This window comes from Orcinus orca, chromosome 15 (genome assembly GCF_937001465.1).
Source record: "Orcinus orca chromosome 15, mOrcOrc1.1, whole genome shotgun sequence".
Taxonomy (NCBI): Eukaryota; Metazoa; Chordata; class Mammalia; order Artiodactyla; family Delphinidae; genus Orcinus; species Orcinus orca.
In genome coordinates this window covers 863,789-886,371 of record NC_064573.1, presented here as the reverse complement: position 1 = coordinate 886,371, position 22,583 = coordinate 863,789, and the positions used below count along the sequence as shown (strand labels likewise).

The following is a 22,583-nucleotide window of genomic DNA, read 5'->3' as shown; positions in this document are numbered from 1 at the left end:
CCTGCACCTCGTCACCAGCACGGGGACCAGTCCCTCTCACGCGGCCAGGTGTCCAGCACGAAACCAGAACCCAGAGGCACGACATGCGTCGTGATCTTGGGGATCGGGCACGTCCGTGCTCCGCTTTCCCTCAGCTCCCCCGCCAGCCCCTCACCTGCGTCCTCACCGTCCTCGTGGGCGGCTGCATGGGTGCCGTCCTGCAGCCCCTCTTCCTGGCCGTCAGGTTCCCCTCACCCTTTGTGTCTCAGGCACTTTATATGCTTATTTATTCTTCGCCATATCCATGCGGGACCGGTGGTAATTTCTCTGGTTTGCAGACAAGCACTGAGGCCTGAGAGTTTAAAGCATCTCCGTGAGGCCCACCAAAACCCAGCATGGAGTGAGGCCTCATGAGGGTTCTTTAGCCCAACGAATGACTGAATTCCAAGTTCACTAGAGACGTGTGGGAACGTGAGAGCTGCTGGTGTGTCTGGAGAATGGCGGCCATGTTCCAAGGCCGGGTGAACTGTGGCCTGTTTATCTAGGGTCTTTCTTACCTGTATGAGGTGGTTTTAAAAACCTAGAGAAATAACAGTTCATTCTTGGTGGGAGCTGTACAGGTGTTTGTTGTAATGTTCTTTAACTTTGCTGCACAGATTAAGTTATTAGTAATAAAAAGTCAGGTTAAAAGAAGTGTCGTTAACCACAGTCCTGTTTATAAACTGTTTAGCGTGTGCGCCTACTTACCATCCCCACCGTAAGCTACTGCCTCACGTTCAAGGTATATCAGAGAAAAAAAGTCTAAATGAAATTCTTCAGTTACGTCAGTTAATCTGATACGTAAACTATTTTTAATTTAAATAATGTATTTGATCATTTCTCAGAGAACTGTCCATTTGGGCGCATGTAATAGAGGTAAACTTCATACTTACTCTAATAGGAATCAATGTAAAATTTCATTATCTTTTGACCATAGGTAAATAATAGAACTGTTGTTTTCATATCAAATCTTTGAAATAAAGCATTTATAGAACTTCCTTATTTCATTTGGAGGCTGAATTGTTGCTAACTACATTATTTAATATACCCTAGTATTTAAGTTAGTTATTCTTTAATTAGGATGGCATAACCAGCAAAAACCCTTTAAACTGCACTTCTCATGTAATTTTGATTCTGTTAATCAAAGAACCGTAGGAGCCATTTATTAAAGGGGCTACATAGAATTTTGTAAAAGGCAGAATTTATAAAACTGACAAGCGTCCCTGACAGTAGCTGCTCTTTGGAATTTATGAAACCCTGGATAATATGTTATATACACTCTTTAGGGAGTGTTTGCTAAAACAATCTCTAAATAGTCATTGTAAATTATAGATTTTCCCTTTATTTTAAAATAACCTCTGAGTGCTGGGGGGTGTCCTGTCAAATGAGCTGTTTTGCTTTGAACACTAGTCCTAAGTAATGGGCGCGGAGTCACAGGTAGATATGAAAACAGTTTGTATTATATTTTCAACATTGTGTGGGCCAAAGAAAACAAAAATTAGTTACTGTGGTGTCTCATAGACACGTAAAAGGTCCGGCTTTTACTGTGACCGCGTGGCTCTCTGTTCATATTCACACCCTTAACTACTTCAGTGCCCGTGGGTGACCCTTCTCTGTGCTTTGAAACAGGTGCAGAAATCCCGGGGACAGGGTTGGGGGGGACAGCTCGTAGCTCGCGGTGCCGGGGTTTACAGGGAGTTCTCCCTGCACCACAGCGTGTGGCTCTCCTGTAACTCCAGAGCAGCCGAGGCTGTGTGCGCGTGTGCTTTCATATTAAGTGCTAGATGCAGTGTTTAGGGTCTCCTGTCAGGGTCACAAGGTCAATAACACTGGGAACTTATGCGCCACTTTTTTCTTTTTTTTTTTTGGCGGTACGTGGGCCCCTCACGGTTGTGGCCTCTCCCGTTGCGGAGCACAGGCTCCGGATGCGCAGGCTCAGCGGCCATGGCTCACGGGCCCAGCCGCTCCGCAGCATGTGGGATCTTCCCGGACCGGGGCACGAACCCGTGTCCCCTGCATCGGCAGGCGGACTCTCAGCCACTGTGCCACCAGGGAAGCCCTTATGTGCCACTTTTAATGGAAGTTCACCAAGTTTTTGAAATACACGGCATTACCTCTGCTGCCCCTCTGTTCATTGCTGTTACTTCACTGCATTTGGTTGTGTATCTTTTGAATGGAAACTGAAACCTAAAACTGACCTGCCCGGGTTGGTGGGCAGTGCCAGGGCAGATGCAGAGGGCCCGCACCGGGACTCACAGGCTAGAGACCAGCTGGAGAGAAAACGCCTCTCCTTCCTCACCTCCTCTCCGTACGACACACATGGATGCCAAGGCCTAAATGCATTGTTTCTGTTCAACGAAAAATACTTAATTTTTCGAAGTAGACTTATTTGAAACGGACCGACGCACTGGTCTCTCAGGCAGCGTTCTAGGGTGTAGTTACAAAGAGAGTGACTCAGAACTGGAAGACAGAGTTCAGACCTTCTCCACAGAACCAGAACGCTTGCCGTTACTAAACGTTACTGAAAGGGGAACCTGACGTTCCAGGAAGAAAGCTCTGGCCCTCACTAGTGAAATGAAAGCATAGTGCAGGTGACGCTGGAGGACACTTTGTGTGGCCGAGCAGCGTGTTCGCAGGTGCAGAGCGCATCCAGCCCGGGGCGTGGGGCGTGTGGGGTGCGGCCTCGAGCTGCCTGATGGGCCACCCGAGTTGACGGTGTCCTTGCTGCTTCTGTCCTAGGAACCCTCACCCGGAACGAGATGGTATTTAAGCGGCTGCATCTGGGCACCGTGTCTTACGGGACGGACACGATGGATGAGATCCAGAACCAGCTCATGAATTCCTACTCACAGGTGAGCCGGTTCAGTCCTGCAGGGGATCTTCTGGCAACAGTGCCCGGGCTGCTGAGTGGCGCGGAGCCTGTTACCTGCTTGACCTGCAGCGTGGCACCTTCTCTGATGATGCTGAGGCGTTACTCATCATTCGTTTATAAATCAAGAAACAGGTTTTGGACTAATTTTAAATTAAAGTTTCTGTGCGGCGCAACCGTAGGCTTAACGACCTTAAATCGTTTATTCTTATTAAATTTTCTTAGTGGATTATTTGTATAAATCACTCAGTAAACATAGTATTTTCAAGAGTATCGAGTGGAATCCTGCATCAGATATGTTTCTTAACAATCCCTCTGTTTTTCCTCATAATTAATAAGGCTTTCTCACATTTTTTAAAGGTACATATTTTTAACCTTTTCAGTAAACAAAAGTAGGAACCGTAATTTTTCTGCCCTTCAACCTCCACGATTATCAGCGCGCAGCTGATCCTGTTTCATCATAGCCATTGTCCTTCAGATTGTAATTTTGAGGTGAAACTTGAATATAATATCACATTAGTTCATGTGTAAATATGTAGTCTGTATCTCTCATAGATAAGGACAGGGTTTTTTTGTTGTTTGTTTTGTTTGTTTTTTTAAGACAAAACCTCAATCTTGTCTTTTTCACCGGAGCTTCTACAGGAAGAGGAATTGTTTCTTTCACGTGAGGGCGCAGCCTGGTGGTTACAGCATCCGTTCTCTGCCAGGGCGTCTGGGCTGGGATCCTCCCAACCTTTCAGGCTCCCGACGTTAGGTGTGTCAGGTCCGCTGGGTGCCCAGGTCAGGCGAAGACCATGGAGCGGTGAGGACATAAGCCACCTTCCAGTTTATTTTCGGCTGTGTGGTTTCCACGGCCCTTTCCCAAGTAGGGCTTGTGTTTCAGTCACTGGGTTTCTTCTTACCCATTGTATAACTTGCAGTCACTGATTCGGTGTCATCAAACCCAGCCATCCCAGGGCATCGATTCAGGACCACTTCCTGAGGCCTTTTCTCTCCTGAGGAGCTGAGCGAGGTGTGTGGGGTTGGCATGCACAGAGCACTCACGGGCTGTGATGTCTCCCTGCTGCCACCAGGCTCCCTGGGCTGCACCAGCGCCCTCACCTGCCGAGGCCGGCAGGTTCTTGTTTGCAGGCCTTTGTTTCCCACTTGATTTCACGAAGACCGGACTGAATTACCCTTGCCCTCTGCACTTCTTCCTTGTATGCTGTCAGCTTTATATTCAGTTTTGTGAAAACCGTCTCTTTTTTCTGTAATGTGCACCAGTCTGGCATGTACTTTACCTTTGAGATGCTGTCAAATGAAAACAATCTTATATGAGTATGTATTTATTATATGTGTGGTCATACGTGCCCAGAAGCACACATACGTGCATGAACACTTAAAACCAAGCATTTTATTAATTTGGATGTCATTCGTTTTAATACAGAGTATTTTGTAACCTAGAATATTTATTAATAGAATACTTTAAAGGGGAAGGAATACGACTTCCCTTCTTGTAATCTATGTCTAGATTAAATAGTACCAGGTAACATCTGTTTTAAAAAATATGAATTTATATTACCCATGAATATGATTTTAGTAATTCCAAATAAGTTATTTTACTAGAAAAAGCATTAAAAGCAGAAAAGATGAGTCATATAAATACAGCGAATATAACTCCCTCTAAGAATTTAAAAATCTTTTTACCAAAAGCTGTGTGTTGGTTAGCTAGGCAGACAGTCCTTTCACGCGAAACTGATTTTATTCCTTACGGTTCATGTTTAAGATGATAATTGTCTGCTAGGTCCACAGTAACGTAACACAGATCTTGTGTAACCCGATCATGTTTACCCACTGGAAGCATTTGGTGATGAGGACATGGTCGTGAGTGGAATTTGTGTGGAGTGAAACAATACAGCCGTCAGTAAACACGGCACATTCAGCAGGAAGAGGCCGCTGCATTGCTCGGCTGCGCTAGCGGCGGGGCAGGCAGGACGCAGGCGTGGGTCGGAGGCGCGGGCTGGAAGGGGCACCAGCTGAGCAGAGGAGCTGCCCCTCATTAGCCGGCACTGTGATTTGATGGGCTCTGCACAGCTGCCCAGAAGCAGGGGCCTAGCTTTCTAAGGGTTGTCGGGAGCTCCCCTGAGGTCTGAAGTGTCTGATGGGCCTTGGGGTTGGGGTCCTCCCAGGCCCTCCCCCACCAGGTGAACGCCAGCGGAGACGTCTGTCCAGAGCTGTCAGGCACATCCGGAGGAGTGGGTCGTGGCTTCAAGGGAACAGTTTTGAAATATGACGGGAGGGTTGCTTTTCCTCCCACAGCGGTGATTGTTGTATCTGATGATTATTATCTACAAACCAGACACTCTAACTTCAGAGACTGTTGCAAAGCTGGATGAGTTCATAGTATTAAGGGAACGTTCATAATCATGTTTTCCTGCTTTTAGCTTTATACTTTTTTTTTAATAAATGCTTGTTTTTTTGGTTTTTATTTATTTATTTTTGGCTGCGTTGGGTCTTCGTTGCTGTGCGCGGGCTTTCTCTAGTTGCAGCGAGTGGGGGCTGCTCGTCATTGCGGTGCGCAGGCTTCTCATTGTGGTGGCTTCTCTTATTGCAGAGCACGGGCTCTAGGCGCACAGGTTCAGTAGTTGTGGCTTGCGGGCTCAGTAGTTGTGGCATGTGGGCTTAGCAGTTGTGGCACGCGGGCTTCAGTAGTTGTGGCTCGCAGGCTCTAGAGCGTAGGCTCAGTGGTTGTGGCGCATGGGCTTAGTTGCTCCGTGGCATGTGGGATCTTCCCAGACCAGGGCTCGAACCCGTGCCCCTGCATTGGCAAGCAGGTTCTTAACCACTGTACCACCAGGGAAGCCCAGCTGTATACCATTTTATGCCCAGCAGTTTTTAAAGAGAAATTTTGTGAGTATCCTATTCCATTCTGGTTTTAACTTTGCTTTTAGAAAGGACTTAGCAAATTCATGCCATGGTTACAGTGAATCTACTCAAAGGAGATGGTGAGATTTTGAGTATTATAGCAAATATTTTGGTTACTCGACGACTGGGAAATGTCAAAGCACTTTGTAGTACAAGGATAAAAGGGTAACTTGTCACCCCAGTGGGGCGCATGGCAGAGGTAATCGTCTCGAGCTGGTCTACTTACTCCTGGCTAAGGCTAAGCAGCCCATCAAAGTCATGCGTGTTACTCATCCCAGCATCGGCTCTGCTGTCTCTAATTCTTTGGCGTGCTGTGTTTGACAGACGCAGTCTCAGACCAGTGGAAACAACGCCAGTTCAACACCCCCAAGAAAAGCCCAGTCCTCAGCGCCCAAGGTCAGGAAAAGCGTGAGCAGCCGGGTCCACGAGGCCGTGAAGGCTGTCGCCCTGTGTCACAATGTGACCCCCGTGTACGAGGCCCGCGGCGCAGCCGGGGAGACCGAGTTCGCCGAGGCCGACCAGGATTTCAGCGACGACAACCGCACCTACCAGGCCTCCAGCCCCGATGAGGTCAGTCGGGCCGAGCGGCCCATTCCCGACGGGTCCTCGAGGTGCAGACGGCGCCTCTCCGAGGGCTCATCAGGCTCCGGGCCTGAGGAGTTTCTTGGGGGGTGAGGAGGGGGCTTGACGGTGGTTTTCAGTGCGGGCGTTCGCCACAGGCCAGAAATCTGGCCAGCTCCCTCCTGGTGGGACCCCTGCCCTGACCCAGGCCTTGCGTTGTTGTGCCCACACGTCCCAGAACAGCCTCGAGTCAGTTCCAGGAAAGCCGTGAGCGGACTCAGGGAGCTTACTGACTCCGTAAGGTCTGCAGGCTGCACCCTCCCGTGTCCTCTTCTCTCCAAGTGAATCTTCAGATTTGCACGTTAAATTTCCAGTTATTTTTGCCAGAATTTAGATACGATGTATGTGTTTCAAAACAGAATTAGGATGTAAATAATTTCAAAAATCTACAGAAGACAGAAATGGTAAAATCTTAAGTGTGATAAATGAGTCATTTCTGACTTTACATCAGTCATTCTTTGATTTTTAGGTTGATAAAAATTATTATTAAATTAATTTGTCCACTTCCTGTACAATCTTAGTGTACTTTTTTTTTTTTTTTTTTTTTTTCCCCAATACGCGGGCCTCTCACTGTTGTGGCCTCTCCCGTTGCGGAGCACAGGCTCCGGACGCGCAGGCTCAGCAGCCATGGCTCACGGGCCCAACCGCTCTGCGGCATGTGGGATCTTCCCGGACCGGGGCACGAACCCGTGTGCCCTGCATCGGCAGGCGGACTCTCAACCACTGCGCCACCAGGGAAGCCCCCTTAGTGTACTTTATGTATAGTTTTCTCATCTACCCTTTGTACTCAGGGTTCTGATAATTCTGTAAAGTCATCAGACTTCTTCAAATAGCTTGTAAAACTGGATCATATAAGTAAGTTACCTCTCAAAAAATGCCTTCAGTCAAAGGTTTTAAGAACTCTGACCTAATGTCTTCAAGAGAGGACCCTGCCGATCCCATTAACAAGTTTATTTCCAAAGAGAAGGGTCCTTCCTCCCTGACAGCACTCCCGCAACCCCTGGCTCTGCGTCCAGGAGGGGCCCCTCTGCTGCCCACGGGCAGGCTCCTCTGTGCTGTGCAGCCTTCCTGCTCGGCAACAGCCGGCGGTGTCCCTCCTCTGGTTTCCATGACAGTACTCTCGTTCCCAAAAGTGCCCGCACGGCCTCGTCTGCAGACCCCTGGGGGCTACAGGTGGACCACCGGCACGGGTTCTTAACCCTGTCTACACATCCCGTGGACTACTAGCTTTGTTTTGTTTTTTTCATACTTGCCGTTCTCTATACACATCCTCAGTTCTAGAAGTGCTGATTTTCCAGCAGGCCTGGTGGGACTGACGTTTCTCCATTCTGAAAATCCAGTAAGTTGCACCCACAACTGAGAACCACTGAGTCTTGTAAATCTTTCCTTTTGACGTGCTTTCAGGATATGAGGTGAGGCCCAGTGCTGTCAGCAGCGCCCCTGACAGTCTCAGGGTGCAGAGCGCAGGGGCCCAGCTACGGCATTCTTGCTCCCTAATGATAAACCCTGAGTGCACCAGCAGGCTCAGGGCATTTACCAGCTCCTAACACAGCTTTATTGTTCGAGAGCAAATTTACTTTTGAAGCTTTACTTACGTAGGTATTTCCTTTTCTTTTTTAATTGAAGTAGAGCTGATGTACAATGTCATGTAAGTTACAGGTGTACAGGATAGTTAGTGATTCACAATTTTTAAAGGTTATACTCCTTTTATAGTTATTGTAAGAGATTGGCTGGGTTTCTTCCCTAGTGGCGCAGTGGTTAAGAATCCACCTGCCAATGCAGGGGACACGGGTTCGAGCCCTGCTCTGGGAAGATCCCACATGCCTCAGAGCCTCTAAGCCCGTGCGCCACAACTACTGAGCCTGTGCTCTAGAGCCCATGAGCCACAACTACTGAGCCCACGCACCACAACTACTGAAGCCCGCGTGCCTACAGCCCATGCTCTGCAACAAGAGAAGCCACCACAACGAGAAGCCCATGCACCGCAACGAAGAGTAGCCCCTGCTCGCCGCAACTAGAGAAAGCCCGTGTGCAGCAAGGAAGACCCAGTGCAGCCAAAAATAGATAAATAAATAAAAGATTATTTTTTAAAAAAGATTGGCTGTATTCCCCGTGTTGTACAATATATCCTTGTAGCTTATTTTGTACATGATATTTTGTACCTCTTACTCCCCTCCCCCATCTTGTCCCATCCCCTATCCCTCCCCACACTGGTAACCACTAGTTTGTTCTCTGTGCCTGTGAGTCTGCTTTCTGTTATAGTCACTAGTTCGTTGTATTCCTTAGATGTCCCACATGTAAGTGAGGTCACACAGCACTTGCCTCTCTCTGCCTGGCTTATTTCACTTAGCACGATGCCCTCCAAGTCCATCCACGTTGCTGCAAATGGCAAATTTCATTCTTTGTTTATGGCTGCATAGTATCCCATTGTATATACACACCACATCTTCTTTATCCATTCTTTATCCTGCTGATGGACACTTGGGTTGCTTCCATATCTTGGCAATTGTAAATAATGCTGCTACAAACATTGGGGTGTATGTATCTTTTTGAATTGGTGTCTTCGTTTTTTTCAGATATATAGCCAGGAGTGAAATTGCTGGGTCATATGGTAGTTCTATTCTTAGTTTTCTGAGGAACCTCCATACTGTTTTCCACAGTGGCTGCACCAATTTACACTCCCGCCAACAGTGCACAAGAGTTCCCCTTTCTCCACATCCTTGCCAACGTTTGTTATTTCTTGTCTTTTTGATGATAGCCATTCCGGCCGCTGTGAGGTGTTGTCTGATCGTGGTTTTGATTGGCATTTCTCTAATAATTAGCGACGTTGAGCATCTTTTCATGTGCCTGTTGGCCATCTGTATGTCTCCTTTGGAGAAATGTCTGTTCAGGTCTTCTGCCCATTTTTTAATCAGGTTGTTTGTCTTTTGATGTGGAGTTGTATGAGCTGTTTATATGTTTTGGATGTTAACTCCTTATCGGTCGTATCACTTGCAAATATTTTCTCCCATTCAGTAGCTTGTTTCGTTTTGCTGATGGTTTCCTTTGCTGTGCAAAGGCTTTTAAGCTTAATTAGGTCCCATTTGTTTATTTTTCCTCTCAATTCCTTTGCTTTAGGAGGCATCTAAAAAATACTGCTACGATTTATGTCAGAGAGAGTTCTGCCTGTGCTTTCTTCTAGGAGTTTTATGGTTTTTGGTCTTACATTTAGGTCTTTAATCAGTTTGAGTTTCTTTTTTGTATGTGGTGTTAGAGAATGTTCTAATTTCATTCTTTTGCATGTAGCTGTCCAGTTTTCCCAGCACCACCTTTGTTTTGTCAATTTAGAAATTACAACATGTTGTTAGTCATGTCAGAGCTTATAGGTGGCGAAAAAACAGCCAAAAAGATGAAAGTTTGGTTTTTTTTCAACATGGAAAGCTGAGAACATTCCCACTTGGTCCTTCATCTCCACTGAAACTCAGCGTTTCCTCTTTTCTCTGTGGTTGTCACCACTGCTGTGACCTCGGGGTCACGCCTCCAGTCTTGGTGCCCAGAGTTAGGAGGCAAGGGCACCTGCCTTGAGGACATCTCTCCAGGCCCAGCCCCCTGGCGCCACACCGCAGGACCGGCCTCCCTCCCCCAGTTCACTCTCCAGGGCTCCTGCGCGCAGCTGTGCCACTGTCCCTGGCACTCTCTTGCTGGCAGCCGTCTGCTCCAGAGCCCGTGGTGCCTGCCCCGTGCCTGACACCTTCCCGCTCTACGAAGTGGGCCTGGGCCTCATGGTGATTTCCAGATATGAGGCCCTCAAGTCTGGCCGCTCGCGTGGTGCCCCAGGCCTGACCTCTGCCCCGGCCTGTGTCCAGTTCTGCCCGATGCCAACGCTCGTCTTGGTCTCGAGCAGCTAGTGGGCTGGGTGCACCCCTGTGACGGGGGTGACGGGGACGTTCTGTTTTCCAAGCACTGTTTATTATTTGAAGCGGTTACAGTAAACTTAACTGCTTTTATAATGAGTCAGAATTTTGGTATTCAACCAGAAAGAATGAAAAAGCTGAAGGAAAAGCAGCAGCTCTGCACCTGATCTCAAGTGACTATGGCCCTCGCCAGCTTTGCCCTCCCAATGCCCTCTGACTTTTCGTCCACGCTGTGTGACGTGTCCCAGCCACGCGGTGCTTCTGTCATGTGCAGAGTCTGTGCTTTCATTCCGTCTTCTGGGACCTGGGCTCTGTGCATCGTGGCAGACGGAACCCCAGGCCTGGGAGGTGGTGGGACGGCACTGCTGATCCGATTGGAGCGGGGCCGGAAGGTGTGGTGGTGACCTGAGATAAACCTCATCGACACGGGGCCTCGGTACCGCATCCCCGTCACTGCATCCCCAGCTGGTCCGGGAGGAGCTGTCCCTGTGATTTAGCCGGGTGGTGTCTCGGAGTTAGATGCTTTTCCTTTTTGTGAGACACCATGCCTCTCTTCCCAGGAAGCGTTAGGAGAGCCCGTGGAAACTGGGGCTGCCTGCGGTGTGGTCAGTTGCTGAGTCGCTCCACAGGGTAGCTTAGTCACTGTACAGAGGGGAAAGCAGGGGGTGTGGAAGCACCCCGCTGTCTTCAGGGCGCATATTCCAGGCGCCACGTCCCAGGTCAGTTACGCGGTGGGCGGGAGCTCAAGGTCCCCTTCCTCATCACCACTGCTCTGTTTTATAGATTATGTTAACCAATAGGTGTGTGAGAATCTCTCTGCAGCCACAGCTCAGTATGACTTTTGGAATCGTGTGTGTGTACCAGATGTTTTTACTGGGTGACGGGGAACCTAGGAGGACGTGCACAGCTCAGTGGTCCCAGCAGATGTGGCGGCCTCGGCTGATGGGGTGGGTGGTTAGGATGCACAGGAGCTGCACCTGTCATCCTGCCGCGCCCTGTCGGCCTTGAGACAGGTACCGGGTCCCGGTGACGCTCTTCGAGAGGACATGCACCACCGCTTTTTCTTACAAAGGAAGGGTTAAGCACATTGTTTTTCATAGTCTAGCATTCTAGAGATTCTCTCAAGTTCCACGTGATCACATACTGAAAACGTGTGCTTTTCCAGTCCTGAGCATGGGAAACTTAGACCACAGATGTTTCCCAAGGAAAATTTTATTGGAAGTTTCAAAAATCCTGTATTACGTATTTACCTTATTACCTCCCAAAAGTAAATAAAAATTTTGTAGAAAATACCTGGGATTTTTTTATCTTTAGGTTTTTATGTTACAACACTTTTGAAATCTTAAAGCAGGACTTCACAGTAGAGAGGGTTTCACTGATTCCAAGATTCCCAGAACTAGATAGAAACTGCTAATCTTATGTTTAAATTTTTACTTCAAACTTTCTTCCCACTTTGGAAATTGGACCATGATTAAAAGTGCAAAGCATTAAATAGCCTTTAAGAAATCCCTAACACGTGCTTTACATCTAAAAATGAAAAGACTCAACTTCATCATAATTTTTAAAGCACTCTGTCGATGCAGTGTTTGCAGGTCCCCAGAGCCCGAGGAAAATCATCTGAACGGTTCATTATTTCGCTTATTGAACTTCGCTGCGTTAGGTTGACGGATGATGGCGGTGTTTCCCAATCACCAAAGTACTGTTTTAAAAGCATTTTTTATTGAATAAAGTGCTTAGAATATTGCACCCTGGAGCTTTTTTCAGGGAAATGGCTCGGTTGATGTTCTCTGTTTGCCCTCAGCCTTGACCTATCCCAACGTGTACGGTTAATAAGCAGCCTATTCCGTTTAGGAGACTTAACTGGCTTTGCACACTCTGCAGCAACACTATTCTCTTATTTTCCCTGTTTGCTTATGGCTCTTGTGTCATCTCATCTTAGTTTTCAGAAAGAATGTGACTTATTGAGTAGAACGTGCTGGTTTTTGAGTCTCTGATCTTGCAGCAGTTCTTCATTTTCACTTTCCTGAAAACAGAGAGGCTCTCCTACCTTACCCTGCGTGTGCACCAATGCATTTTATTATACAGATACTGGAATTCTGGGGAATTGAAGCTGGTAAAGGCTTTCTGAGGCGTGGTCACTGGGCACTTTGCAGTGACGTGTGTGTTCGGAGCTGTCACCTGCAGTGGGTGCTGGAGCGTCAGAGCGGGAGGGGTGATTTCGGATTCAGAACCTGCAGCCTACTTAGGCCCCGGTCGCTGTTTCTTTTGATAAGTGATCAATATTTCATTTTCTCCAAGAGCGTAGAAAGTTTCACTTGCCTGTCACTTTGCAGCCTCAGCATAGCAGACTCCAGCTTAGCAAACTTTAAGTGTTCCTGGAAATTCCTGGACAAAGTTAAAATCCAGCCCTCGTGAGCTGTGTGTCCAGTGCAGCTTCAGGAAGCTGAGACGGAGCCAGCGTCACCAGCAGGCACCACCGAGTCAGCTCAGGGGCAGCACCTCGGGCGAGCTAGGCCAGTGCGACGCAACCCCAAGACCCCTGCCCACGTTGGTTCCGAAAGATTGATTGGCCGTGATTTTCAGTGACTCTTAAGCCTGTAAACTTGCTGTCTGTTGGTAACATCCTTTCTCCTCTGTGGCCATGCCCCTCACGTATGTAATTTCTATGTTAAGTATTATCTCAAGGTGTAGGTACCATCTGCTCATGTGGACATTTGTGTGCAAGAGTCGCTACAGTTTACGGCGAGCCGTGAGTGGGTGACTTGAGAGCAGAAGCGCGCCCCGCCCCAACAGCACTGCTCTTGCTTTACTCTAATGTATGCAGTGTGCTGTGGATTTAAATTCACTTGGTCGTGTCTGCTCATTGAAGCAGGACTCAATCAGTATATTCAATCAGTATATATCCAACTTTTACGTTTTCCTTTATCTTTTCTTTCTCTTACTTTCCTTTGGTCTTGCCTTTTTCTTCTAAACGTTTTAGTTGGACGCCAACCTCATTTGTTTCGTTTCTTTTTACCAGTGCACAGCCCCGGTTTGATTTGCAAGGCACTGCCTAACACATAAGCCGGTGGAGGTGGAGTTTCCACCTGCTGACGGCTCCCGGGAGGTGGTGTCTTAGCGGGAGACTCTCGGTGTTCGCATGGAGGCTGCTTCTGACCACTGGCTTCCCCTGACCACGGCCCCTCTTGGGATGTTATCCCCGTATTGGGTCAGATTGCCGCTACATGGGGTCCTTCTAACAGAACAAGAAAGCTGCTGGGGGCAGGTGGAATTTTTAGGTCTCTGACTCAGAATTCATCTCAGGAGCAGTTAACACACTGCTGCTTGCTTTCCCCATTGGTGTGGCCCTCCCAGTGGAAGGGGCAGAGGAGGTGCCACCTCTTCCTGTTTCCTTTGGATGCTTTCAGTGGTGGTACAGGCCATGTAAGAATGACTATTTCTCTAACTTAGCTTTAAGACATTTCTAACAATGTGATTATTGACAATAATACAAAGGTCAAAATAATTAAAATGTGAGTGTAAAAATTACATATCTAAGTGGGAGCCTAAGCTAAATCTCATCCAGAGGCCACGTCAGCAACACACTTGGGTAATTGCTGTCACAGGCAATTGGTTTATGCTTTCACACTTCTCCATGCTAAGTAACTCGTGCAGGGCAAGATTTTATTATTAATTTTCTCTACAATTCCATTATTCAGAAATTTCTGTTCTATCATTCTTTTTTTAATCAAAGTTTCCTTTTTTCTCCCTTTTTACATTTATTTTATTTTTTTATTCAGTTTTTGCTGCGTTGGTCTCCGCTGCTGCGCGTGAGCCCTCTCTAGTTGTGGCGAGCAGGGGCTGCTCTTCGTTGCGGTGCACGGGCCTCCCACTGCGGTGGCCTCTCTCCTTGCAGAGCACAGGCTCTAGGCACACAGGCCTTAGCAGCTGTGGCTTGTGGGCTCTAGAGCGCAGGCTCCATAGTTGTGGTGCCCGGGCTTAGTTGTTCCGCGGCATGTGGGATCTTCCCGGATGAGGGCTCAAACCTGTGTCCCCTGCATTGGCAGGCGGATTCTTAAGCACTGCGCCACCATGGAAGCCCTGTGCTATCATTCTTGAAAAGCTTGGGAGAAGTTTCCTTTACCATATTAGCAATTACACCCGCATAGCTGCCAGCTTTACTCCAGGGACACATTTATTATTATTATTATTTTTTGCGGTACGCAGGCCTCTCACTGTTGTGGCCTCTCCCATTGCGGAGCACAGGCTCTGGACGCGCAGGCTCAGCGGCTATGGCTCACGGGCCCAGCCGCTCCGCGGCATGTGGGATCTTCCCGGACCGGGGCACGAACCCGTGTCCCCTGCATCGGCAGGCGGACTCTCAACCACTGCGCCACCAGGGAAGCCCCCAGGGACATATTTTTTACCGTGTACTTTATAAATCATAATTCGATCACTGACATGTCTTCATTTTCAATTGTGGTACTACCATCACTGTTATAATTTAATAGAATTATGAACATAACGTGAACCTGGTCGCCTGGAAAAGCTGCCAGTCAATACTCATGGCAGGCCGTGTGGTTCGCGTGCTGTCCCGCTCCTGAAGGTCACGGACGGGTGCTCACGTCGCAGACAGGGACCTGCTCCCCACAGACATGCTGACGCCACACCACAGCGAGTCCTGCTTCAATGAGCAGACACGACCAAGTGAATTTAAATCCACAGCACACTGCATACATTAGAGTAAAGCAAGAGCAGTGCTGTTGGGGCGGGGCGCGCTTCTGCTCTCAAGTCACCCACTCACGGCTCGCCGTAAACTGTAGCGACTCTTGCACACAAATGTCCACATGAGCAGATGGTACTTATTCCGATTGAATAAGCAGTAAACTCAAAAGCCGATCCTTTGAGAAGTAAATAAAGTGGAAAAACTGTTGGCAAAAATAGTAAATAATACAAAACAGTGAATGCAGACTAAGAATACACACATAAAATTACACATATGAAGAGTGTATAATAGATGAGCTTAAATTTTTATGAGAGTATATTAAAACACAGCCCAAATGCTATTATTTTTGAAAACCTCATTAAATAACCATGTTCAGGAAAAATATATATTAGCAAAATGGCATCTAAAGAACAGCATAAAACCTCGGTAGACCAGAAAAGAGGAAGAAACAAAACTGTCTCTTGTTTTAATAGGTGATATGATTGTCTCCATATAAAATCCCAAAGGCTCTACCAAAAATTTAACTCTCCACTAAGATTTAATAAGTGAGTTTACCAAAGTTGCACATTATGATAGCCATATACAAAAATTACTCATGCTTGTATATACTAGCAATGAGCAATTAGAAATTGACATTTAAAAATGTACCATTTATAAAGCACCAAAAAAAAAAAACCCATGAAATGCTTAAGGATATATCTAACAAAATAGGTGTAGGAATTGTATGCTGGGAAGTGTAAGACAATGAAGAAAACTCAAGGACAGTCTATATATGAGAACCATATTGTGCACGTGGATTGGAAGACTTTCTGTTACCAAGATGTCAGTTTGTTACCAAGATGTCAGTTGGTTTTTTATACAGATGCCAAGGAAATCCAATGCAGAAAGGATGATTATTTAAATAAATGGGACCCAGAACATATTTTTTAAACATCTTTATTGGAGTATAGTTGCTTTACAATGGTGTGTTAGTTTCTGCTTTATAACAAAGTGAATCAGTTATACATATACATATGCTCCCATATCCCCTCCCTCTTGCATCTCCCTCCCTCCCACCCTCCCTATCCCACCCCTCCAGGCGGTCACAAAGCACGGAGCTGATCTCCCTGTGCTATGCGGCTGCTTCCCACTAGCTATCTACCTTACATTTGGTAGTGTACATATGTCCCTGCCACTCTCTCACTTTGTCACAGCTTACCCTTCCCCCTCCCCGTATCCTCAAGTCCATTCCCTAGTAGGTCTGCGTCTTTATTCCTGTCTTGCCCCTAGGTTCTTCATGACCATCTTTTTTCTTTTTAGATTCCATATATATGTGTTAGCATACGGTATTTGTTTTTCTCTTTCTGACTTACTTCGCTCTGTATGACAGACTCTAGGTCTATCCACCTCATTACAAATAGCTCAGTTTTGTTTCTTTGTATGGCTGAGTAATATTCCATTGTATATATGTGCCACATCTTTTTCCATTCGTCTGTCCATGGACACTTAGGTTGCTTCCATGTCCTGGCTATTGTAAATAGAGCTGCAATGAGCATTGTGACTCTTTTTGAATTATGGTTTTCTCAGGGTATATGCCCAGTAGTGGGATTGCTGGGTCGTATGGTAGTTCTCTTTTTAGTTTTTTAAGGAACCCCCATACTGTTCTCCACAGTGGCTGTATCAATTTACATTCCCACCAACAGTGCAGGAGGGTTCCCTTTTCTCCACACCCTCTCCAGCATTTACTGTTTGTAGATTTTTTGATGATGGCCATTCTGACCGGTGTGAGATGATACCTCATTGTAGTTTTGATTTGCATTTCTCTAATGATTAGTGATGTTGAGAATCCTTTCCTGTGTTTGTTGGCAGAGTCTGTATGTCTTCTTTGGAGAAATGTCTGTTTAGGTCTTCGGCCCATTTTTGGATTGGGTTGTTTGTTTTCTTGATGTTGAGCTTCATGAGCTGCTTGTAAATTTTGGAGATTAGTCCTTTGTCAGTTGCTTCATTTGCAAATATTTTCTCTCATTCTGACGGTTGTCTTTTCGTCTTGTTTATGGTTTCCTTTGCTGTGCAAAAGCTTTTAAGTTTCATTAGGTCCCATTTGTTTATTTTTGTTTTTATTTCCATTTCTCTAGGGGACCCAGAACATTTGAACAGCCATATGCAGAAAGAGCCTAAACTAATCTCTCTCACTCTTATAAAAATTAACTCAAATTGGTCATAGACCTAAATGAAAAACCAAAAGTATAAAATTTCTAGAAGAAAACCTTTGTAGCCTTGAGTTAGTTAGGCAACGATTTTGTAGGTCACAAACAGTACAAATTGTATAAGAAAAGAATTGATAAACTAGACTTAAAGGTAAAAATCCTACGTTCTTCGACAGACATTGTTAAGAAAATGAAGGCAAGCCACAGGTTTGTAGGATATGTTTGCAAAATACATATCTGATAAATGACTAGTGACCAACATAGATGAAGAACTCCCAAAACTCAATCGTGAGAAAACGAGCACTCTGTTTAAACAGAAGCCAAAGATTTGAACAACTGCATCACCCAAAACAGCCGTGGATGTGACCGTGTAAAGCCACGGAACAGCAAGCCTTGGAGCTTCGTTCGGGTGACGGGCACTTTGCACGCTAAGAAATGGTTAGAGGTGAACTAGTAATCCCAGGGCGAGAATCAGGTTTCTTACGCTCGAAGCCCAGATCACACTGGACTAGCGCTTCATCCCCATCTCTTCCCGGGTCCTAGGAGACTGCCTCACACAAGCCAGCACCCAAAAACTGCTCCGGCTGTGTTTTCACACCTGTCTTCAGTGTCCCGTTGAACTTGCCACTGTTAAATCACCTTAAATCAGCGATTGTTAGTTCTCGCTGATTGAAGGAATGTCTTGCGCTGGTTCCTGAGGGTAGAGCAGTGAGCACAGCAGGCATCGGGGGTCTCGGGGCTGCTGGAGGCCCGGGTGGGGGACATGGCAGCGTGGCGGGAGGGGGAGCCACAGCGGAGAGAGCGGGGGGTTTGGGGGAAGGTGACGGGGAGCCGGCAGGCAGCCCCGGCGAGGCTGGAGGACGGCTGGTGGCGTGTGGCCGCAGAGGCCCAGGCGGCCGGCGGGGGCGACCCGAGGCCATTCGCAGGCTCGCCACGCTGTTGTCCAGCTCCGTCACTGGACGTTCAGCTCCGTCACGGGGGACACCGAGTGGACTGTGCCCAGCGGGTCTGCACGGGGCTCCAGGGGAGGCCTTGGCCGGCACAGCCTCCACTCCCCACTGTGCTCCGACCGCCTGGCGAGTCTCCACCCTCGGCAGCCGTGCTGTTCATTTTGCTGTAGGGGAGGCATCATGCTTTCAAGACGCGTGTTTGGTCTAATCGCTTAAACGTCCTCAGGAAGAAAATAGAGTCAAACTGCCCATTCCCTAGAAATTTTCCTTCCTCTGATTTCGACGTTCAGTATCACTGGATGTAAGTGAGCCCTCAGAGCCTTCTGAAAAGAACACCTCTAGTTTATTTCAGACATACAGAGGGAACGGTCCGAATGCTGACCCGCTTTCCCCCAGCCCCGCTGCACTCCAGGGCCAGGTGGCAAAGCTCGAAGCTGCAGGGGGACCCTCCGGTCGCCGTGGGCGTCGTGGCGGCCTCCACTGAGGTGCCGAGCGCATGGCGGCCAGTTCTGCACGTTCGTGTCCCCCCTTCGTGGCTGCTGGCTTGTAAGTCTGTTCAGAAATGTTACATTTTACATCACCAGAGAGAATCCTGCCCAGCGCTAAGCACTGACATTAGAAGACCAACGGAAGCGCCCGTCGCGTTGAGTGTGTGAACGCTCTTCTCCTGGTCGGCATTATATAGCGAGACCTCGACATGCTTACTGACTAGGAACAGCTGTACAGATGCTGGGCCAGGCAGCAGAAGCCCAGCGGACTCCTCTGATAACGTCGCTACCCCCAGTGGGTTATGAAACCAAGCATAAACTAAACAGTAACCAGGTGTGAGTCACCAAATAGAGAAACTCAGGTCCTGACTGCAGCGGGACCCAGTGAGATGAGAGGGTGTTCGCAGGGAGATACAATTTACAGGTCAGAATGTAATAGTAACCTTTCACTGTGTAAACCGAAAACGAAACTTGGGGTCTTGGGTCATCTGCAGACACAGAGAAGTCGTATAGAAATAGTCTATGGAGTTTCACGTTCGTTTTACATTTGCACTGGGGTTGCAGAGCTGTTGACTTGCCCCCACTCGACGTGCTGACGTCCAGGTGTCTTCTTTTAGCGCTATAATTTGGAGTATATCACTGACGCTCTAAATTATAGTACTGTATCCTCGTGGCGTCATGTTAGGACCCCGGCCTGCTTCAGTACCCCAGTAATGCGCTGGAAGGCCAGGGCATGCGGCGTCCAATTCGAGCTCCACGGTGACTCACTGTGTCACATCTAATGCGTTCGTGGGACCCCAGAGCTGACAGGGCCCCTAGAAAGCTGATGTCATCCGCCCTGTAAGCCAGCAGCTGGACTCCGGTGTCCTGAGTATGGACAGGCGTCTCCACTGCTGCCAGCAAACCAGGACTGGGGCTGGGAAGAAGCCGTTTCAGTGGACACTGGCATGGGGGTCAGGAGTCCGGCGGGGCCCGGCCTTCAGAGCCCGCTGCGCTCACGTGTCTCGTGGAGACCCTGGTTGCAGCCTCGTGGACTGGCTGTGACGCCCCGCTGCCGGGCGGTATGGTGGCCACAGCCAGTGTCCCCTTGGGCAGCGGGACGGGAGCGTCCACCGCGGGCGGCCTTGCTGCGGCCTCGGCCGCTGGGCTGTCGGGCCGTCTGGTGCTGTGTCGGTCTGTCCTCTCCTCTGCTGGAAGCTCCCGTGCGTGAGTGCCGCCCCTCGGGCTGCCCAGCTGCAGGGAGGATGTCCTTCCTTCGGCTCCGCCTTCTCTGTCCAGGGTGGGCTCTCACTCCCGAGCTGGCCCGGCCCACCTGGGCTTGGGGGCTGGGCTCGCTGGCGGTTGCTGGACGCGCATCCTGGGCCTGGTCGGCGCAGGGCTCCCTCGAGACGCCAGCTGCAAGTCCGGGGCCCCGGGACCCCCCTCAGCATGACCCTCACTCCCACTCCTGCTTCTCCGAAGCTGCTGTAACCTGTTTATCACAGACCGACTCTACCATGTACACTTTTTAAAATACCAGAAGGTTTTATAAGATGAATTCTGATGCACTGACTACGTATAAAATAAGACGAAATTGTAATTTAAAACCGTATAAAAAAGTATGTCTTTACTATTCTGAAACAGTCGTCCCGCTTGTCTGTTTAGGTCCTTTGCAAAATCCTAGAAAATGTTTGGGAACTGAAGTCACCCTTTCCGGGAGAGGCTGGGTACCATCTGTCCTGGACCCCTTTCAGGGAAGCCATGTGGGAGTGTGTGGGGAACCAGGCACCAAGGCACCGGCACAGGCGACTTAAAGTGTCGCCCTCGGCTGTGCCCCAGGGCATCCCCGCCCCACGGGGCGCCCCTGCAGCCCCAGAAAGTGTCTCGCGCCGGCTTTTTCTGCCTCGCTGTCTTTGGACGCCCTGTCCACCCGTAGCATGCGGCCCACCCCACAATGTCAGACACTTGACAAGCTTGTCGGGACTTTTCTCCAGCTATATTTGTGGAAAATTACTTGGAAAACCTCATTCGTAAAGTGATTCCCGCTCCGCCTAAATGGCTTACGTGAGAAAGGGCAGAGGGTGAAACCCTGACATTGATCATCAATGTGCCAAATGCCCCACGGGTGGGTCAGACCTCAGCGTAACCCTGGGAGGTCGTCACCATCTTATCGACGAGGAGACCGGGGCTTAGGGGTGCAGCCTGTCACCCAGATTCACGGAGCTGGTACACGGCAGCTCGAGGATTCCGAACTGAGCGGTCTCACCTCGGCACCAGAGCTTTCAGGAATGACTAGGAGAGAACATAACATCTGCACACTAGACAGAATTTAAAATGCTCTTGAGTGATAGGATTTCTCAGAACCCCAGGGCAAACGCTAAAAGCACAGGTGGTGAAAGGAACTGCAGGTGAGGGCGAGGCGCCAGGGTTAGCAGAGGCCCAGAGCCCCCAGGGGGAAGGAGCCACTGCCTGCGGCCGCGGGGCCCTCACCTGCACGACGGGGGCAGCACGTCATGAATTTCTTGCAGTGAAGTTGCTTTTAAAGACAATTTTTTTCTGAAAACGCTTATTGTCATAAAAATTACTATGCATAAGTGGTGAACTTTAAAAATTATTTTTCCACTTAAGATTTTTACGTTTAAATCATAAAGGATTGTAAGTAAGAATACTTTCTATTTTCGAGTCCTTGCCACATGCCAGGGAGCCTCCTCTGATCGTTTCCCCTTTAGAACAGTTTGCAAATACATCTTCCACAGAACAGGCGGTGAGCCTCAGTACGCAGAGGACCAGGTCACGGGGCTTCCAACTGTCGGAGTTGGGCTTGGCGCCCGGGCCTGCCCTCCCCGCAGGCGTGCTGTCTGTGGAGCCCCCAGTCGCCAGTTGGTCCGTGATTGAGACACATGAGGGATTCAGGGCATCACTGTCGCGGGCGTCCTCGAGCCCAGCCCCACCTGCTCTCCGAGCCGTCCAGCCCGGCGGGCGCTCCGCATAGATTTTAAACCCTAGCTGTAGGCAGCTGGTAACACAAATCGCAGCACAAGTGTGCTTACCAACGGCCTTTATCTTAGACGGTAAGACCAAGGCCCTCAGTCTCGCTGCGTATCGCTTCCCTGTAACGAATACTAGATGCGGCCTCAGAAACAGCAGGGCCTGGATGTGGTCAGTTTCGTCTCTTGGTGGCATCTCGGCGAGCTCACTGACCGCTGGCCTGATGTCCCCTTCCCGGGGAGCGAGTGCCCTCACGTCTCGCTGGTCTCCCGCAGGTGGCCCTGGTGCAGTGGACGGAGAGCGTCGGCCTCACTCTGGTCAACAGAGACCTCACGTCCATGCAGCTGAGGACCCCCAGCGGCCAGATCCTGACCTACTGCATCCTGCAGACCTTCCCCTTCACGTCGGAGAGCAAGCGGATGGGGGTCATCGTCAGGGTACGCTGGCCTCTGTCCCCGAGCTGGGTGCCTGCTCTGGTCACTGTGAGGACACTGCAGCGGTCTCTTAAGGCTCACTCCAGGGCTTTATGCTCGTCACAGTGTTTTGTAATAATAAAATCCAAACTGATCATTTATGCTGAGAAGCTGGTGTGGCTCTAATAGTCATGATTTAAAACAACTTTCCTAAGACGGCTGAGGCAGGATAAGTAGATGCTCATGAATGTTTGAAATCGGCTCGCGCTGCTTTGTTTCCCGCAGCAGTCGCAGCCAGAGTTCACCTGAAGATGATTTATGACCATAACGTTGCTAAAATATACCCCTATTACATTTTTTGTAGCGAATACCACAAATACATCTTGGAAGTTGGCTAAACTAAGAAGCTTATTCACTCAAGCTCTGGAAATTTGAGAGAATTTACCTTGCAGTCCAAGGCGTATATTCATCTACAGATTTTATTTCAAAACCCTCAGCACAGCATCTTGAGAGCCACAATTATGCTCTCGGTTCCTGGTGGCCTGAACATCTAGGGAGGACACAGCCCT

The 22,583-nt window shown here is 48.6% G+C and overlaps 1 protein-coding gene across 19 annotated transcripts in view; it reads left to right on the top strand.

Moving 5' to 3' along the window:
* Positions 1-22,583, top strand: part of ATP9B (ATPase phospholipid transporting 9B (putative)) — a 217,666-nt gene that overhangs the window by 167,880 nt on the left and 27,203 nt on the right. For all 19 annotated transcript variants that reach the window (XM_049698583.1, XM_049698579.1, XM_049698578.1 and 16 more), the window contains 3 exons: positions 2,758-2,870; positions 6,116-6,361; positions 21,877-22,038. In XM_049698583.1, the coding sequence (XP_049554540.1) occupies positions 2,758-2,870; positions 6,116-6,361; positions 21,877-22,038 (521 nt within the window). The remainder of the gene's footprint in view (positions 1-2,757; positions 2,871-6,115; positions 6,362-21,876; positions 22,039-22,583) is intronic.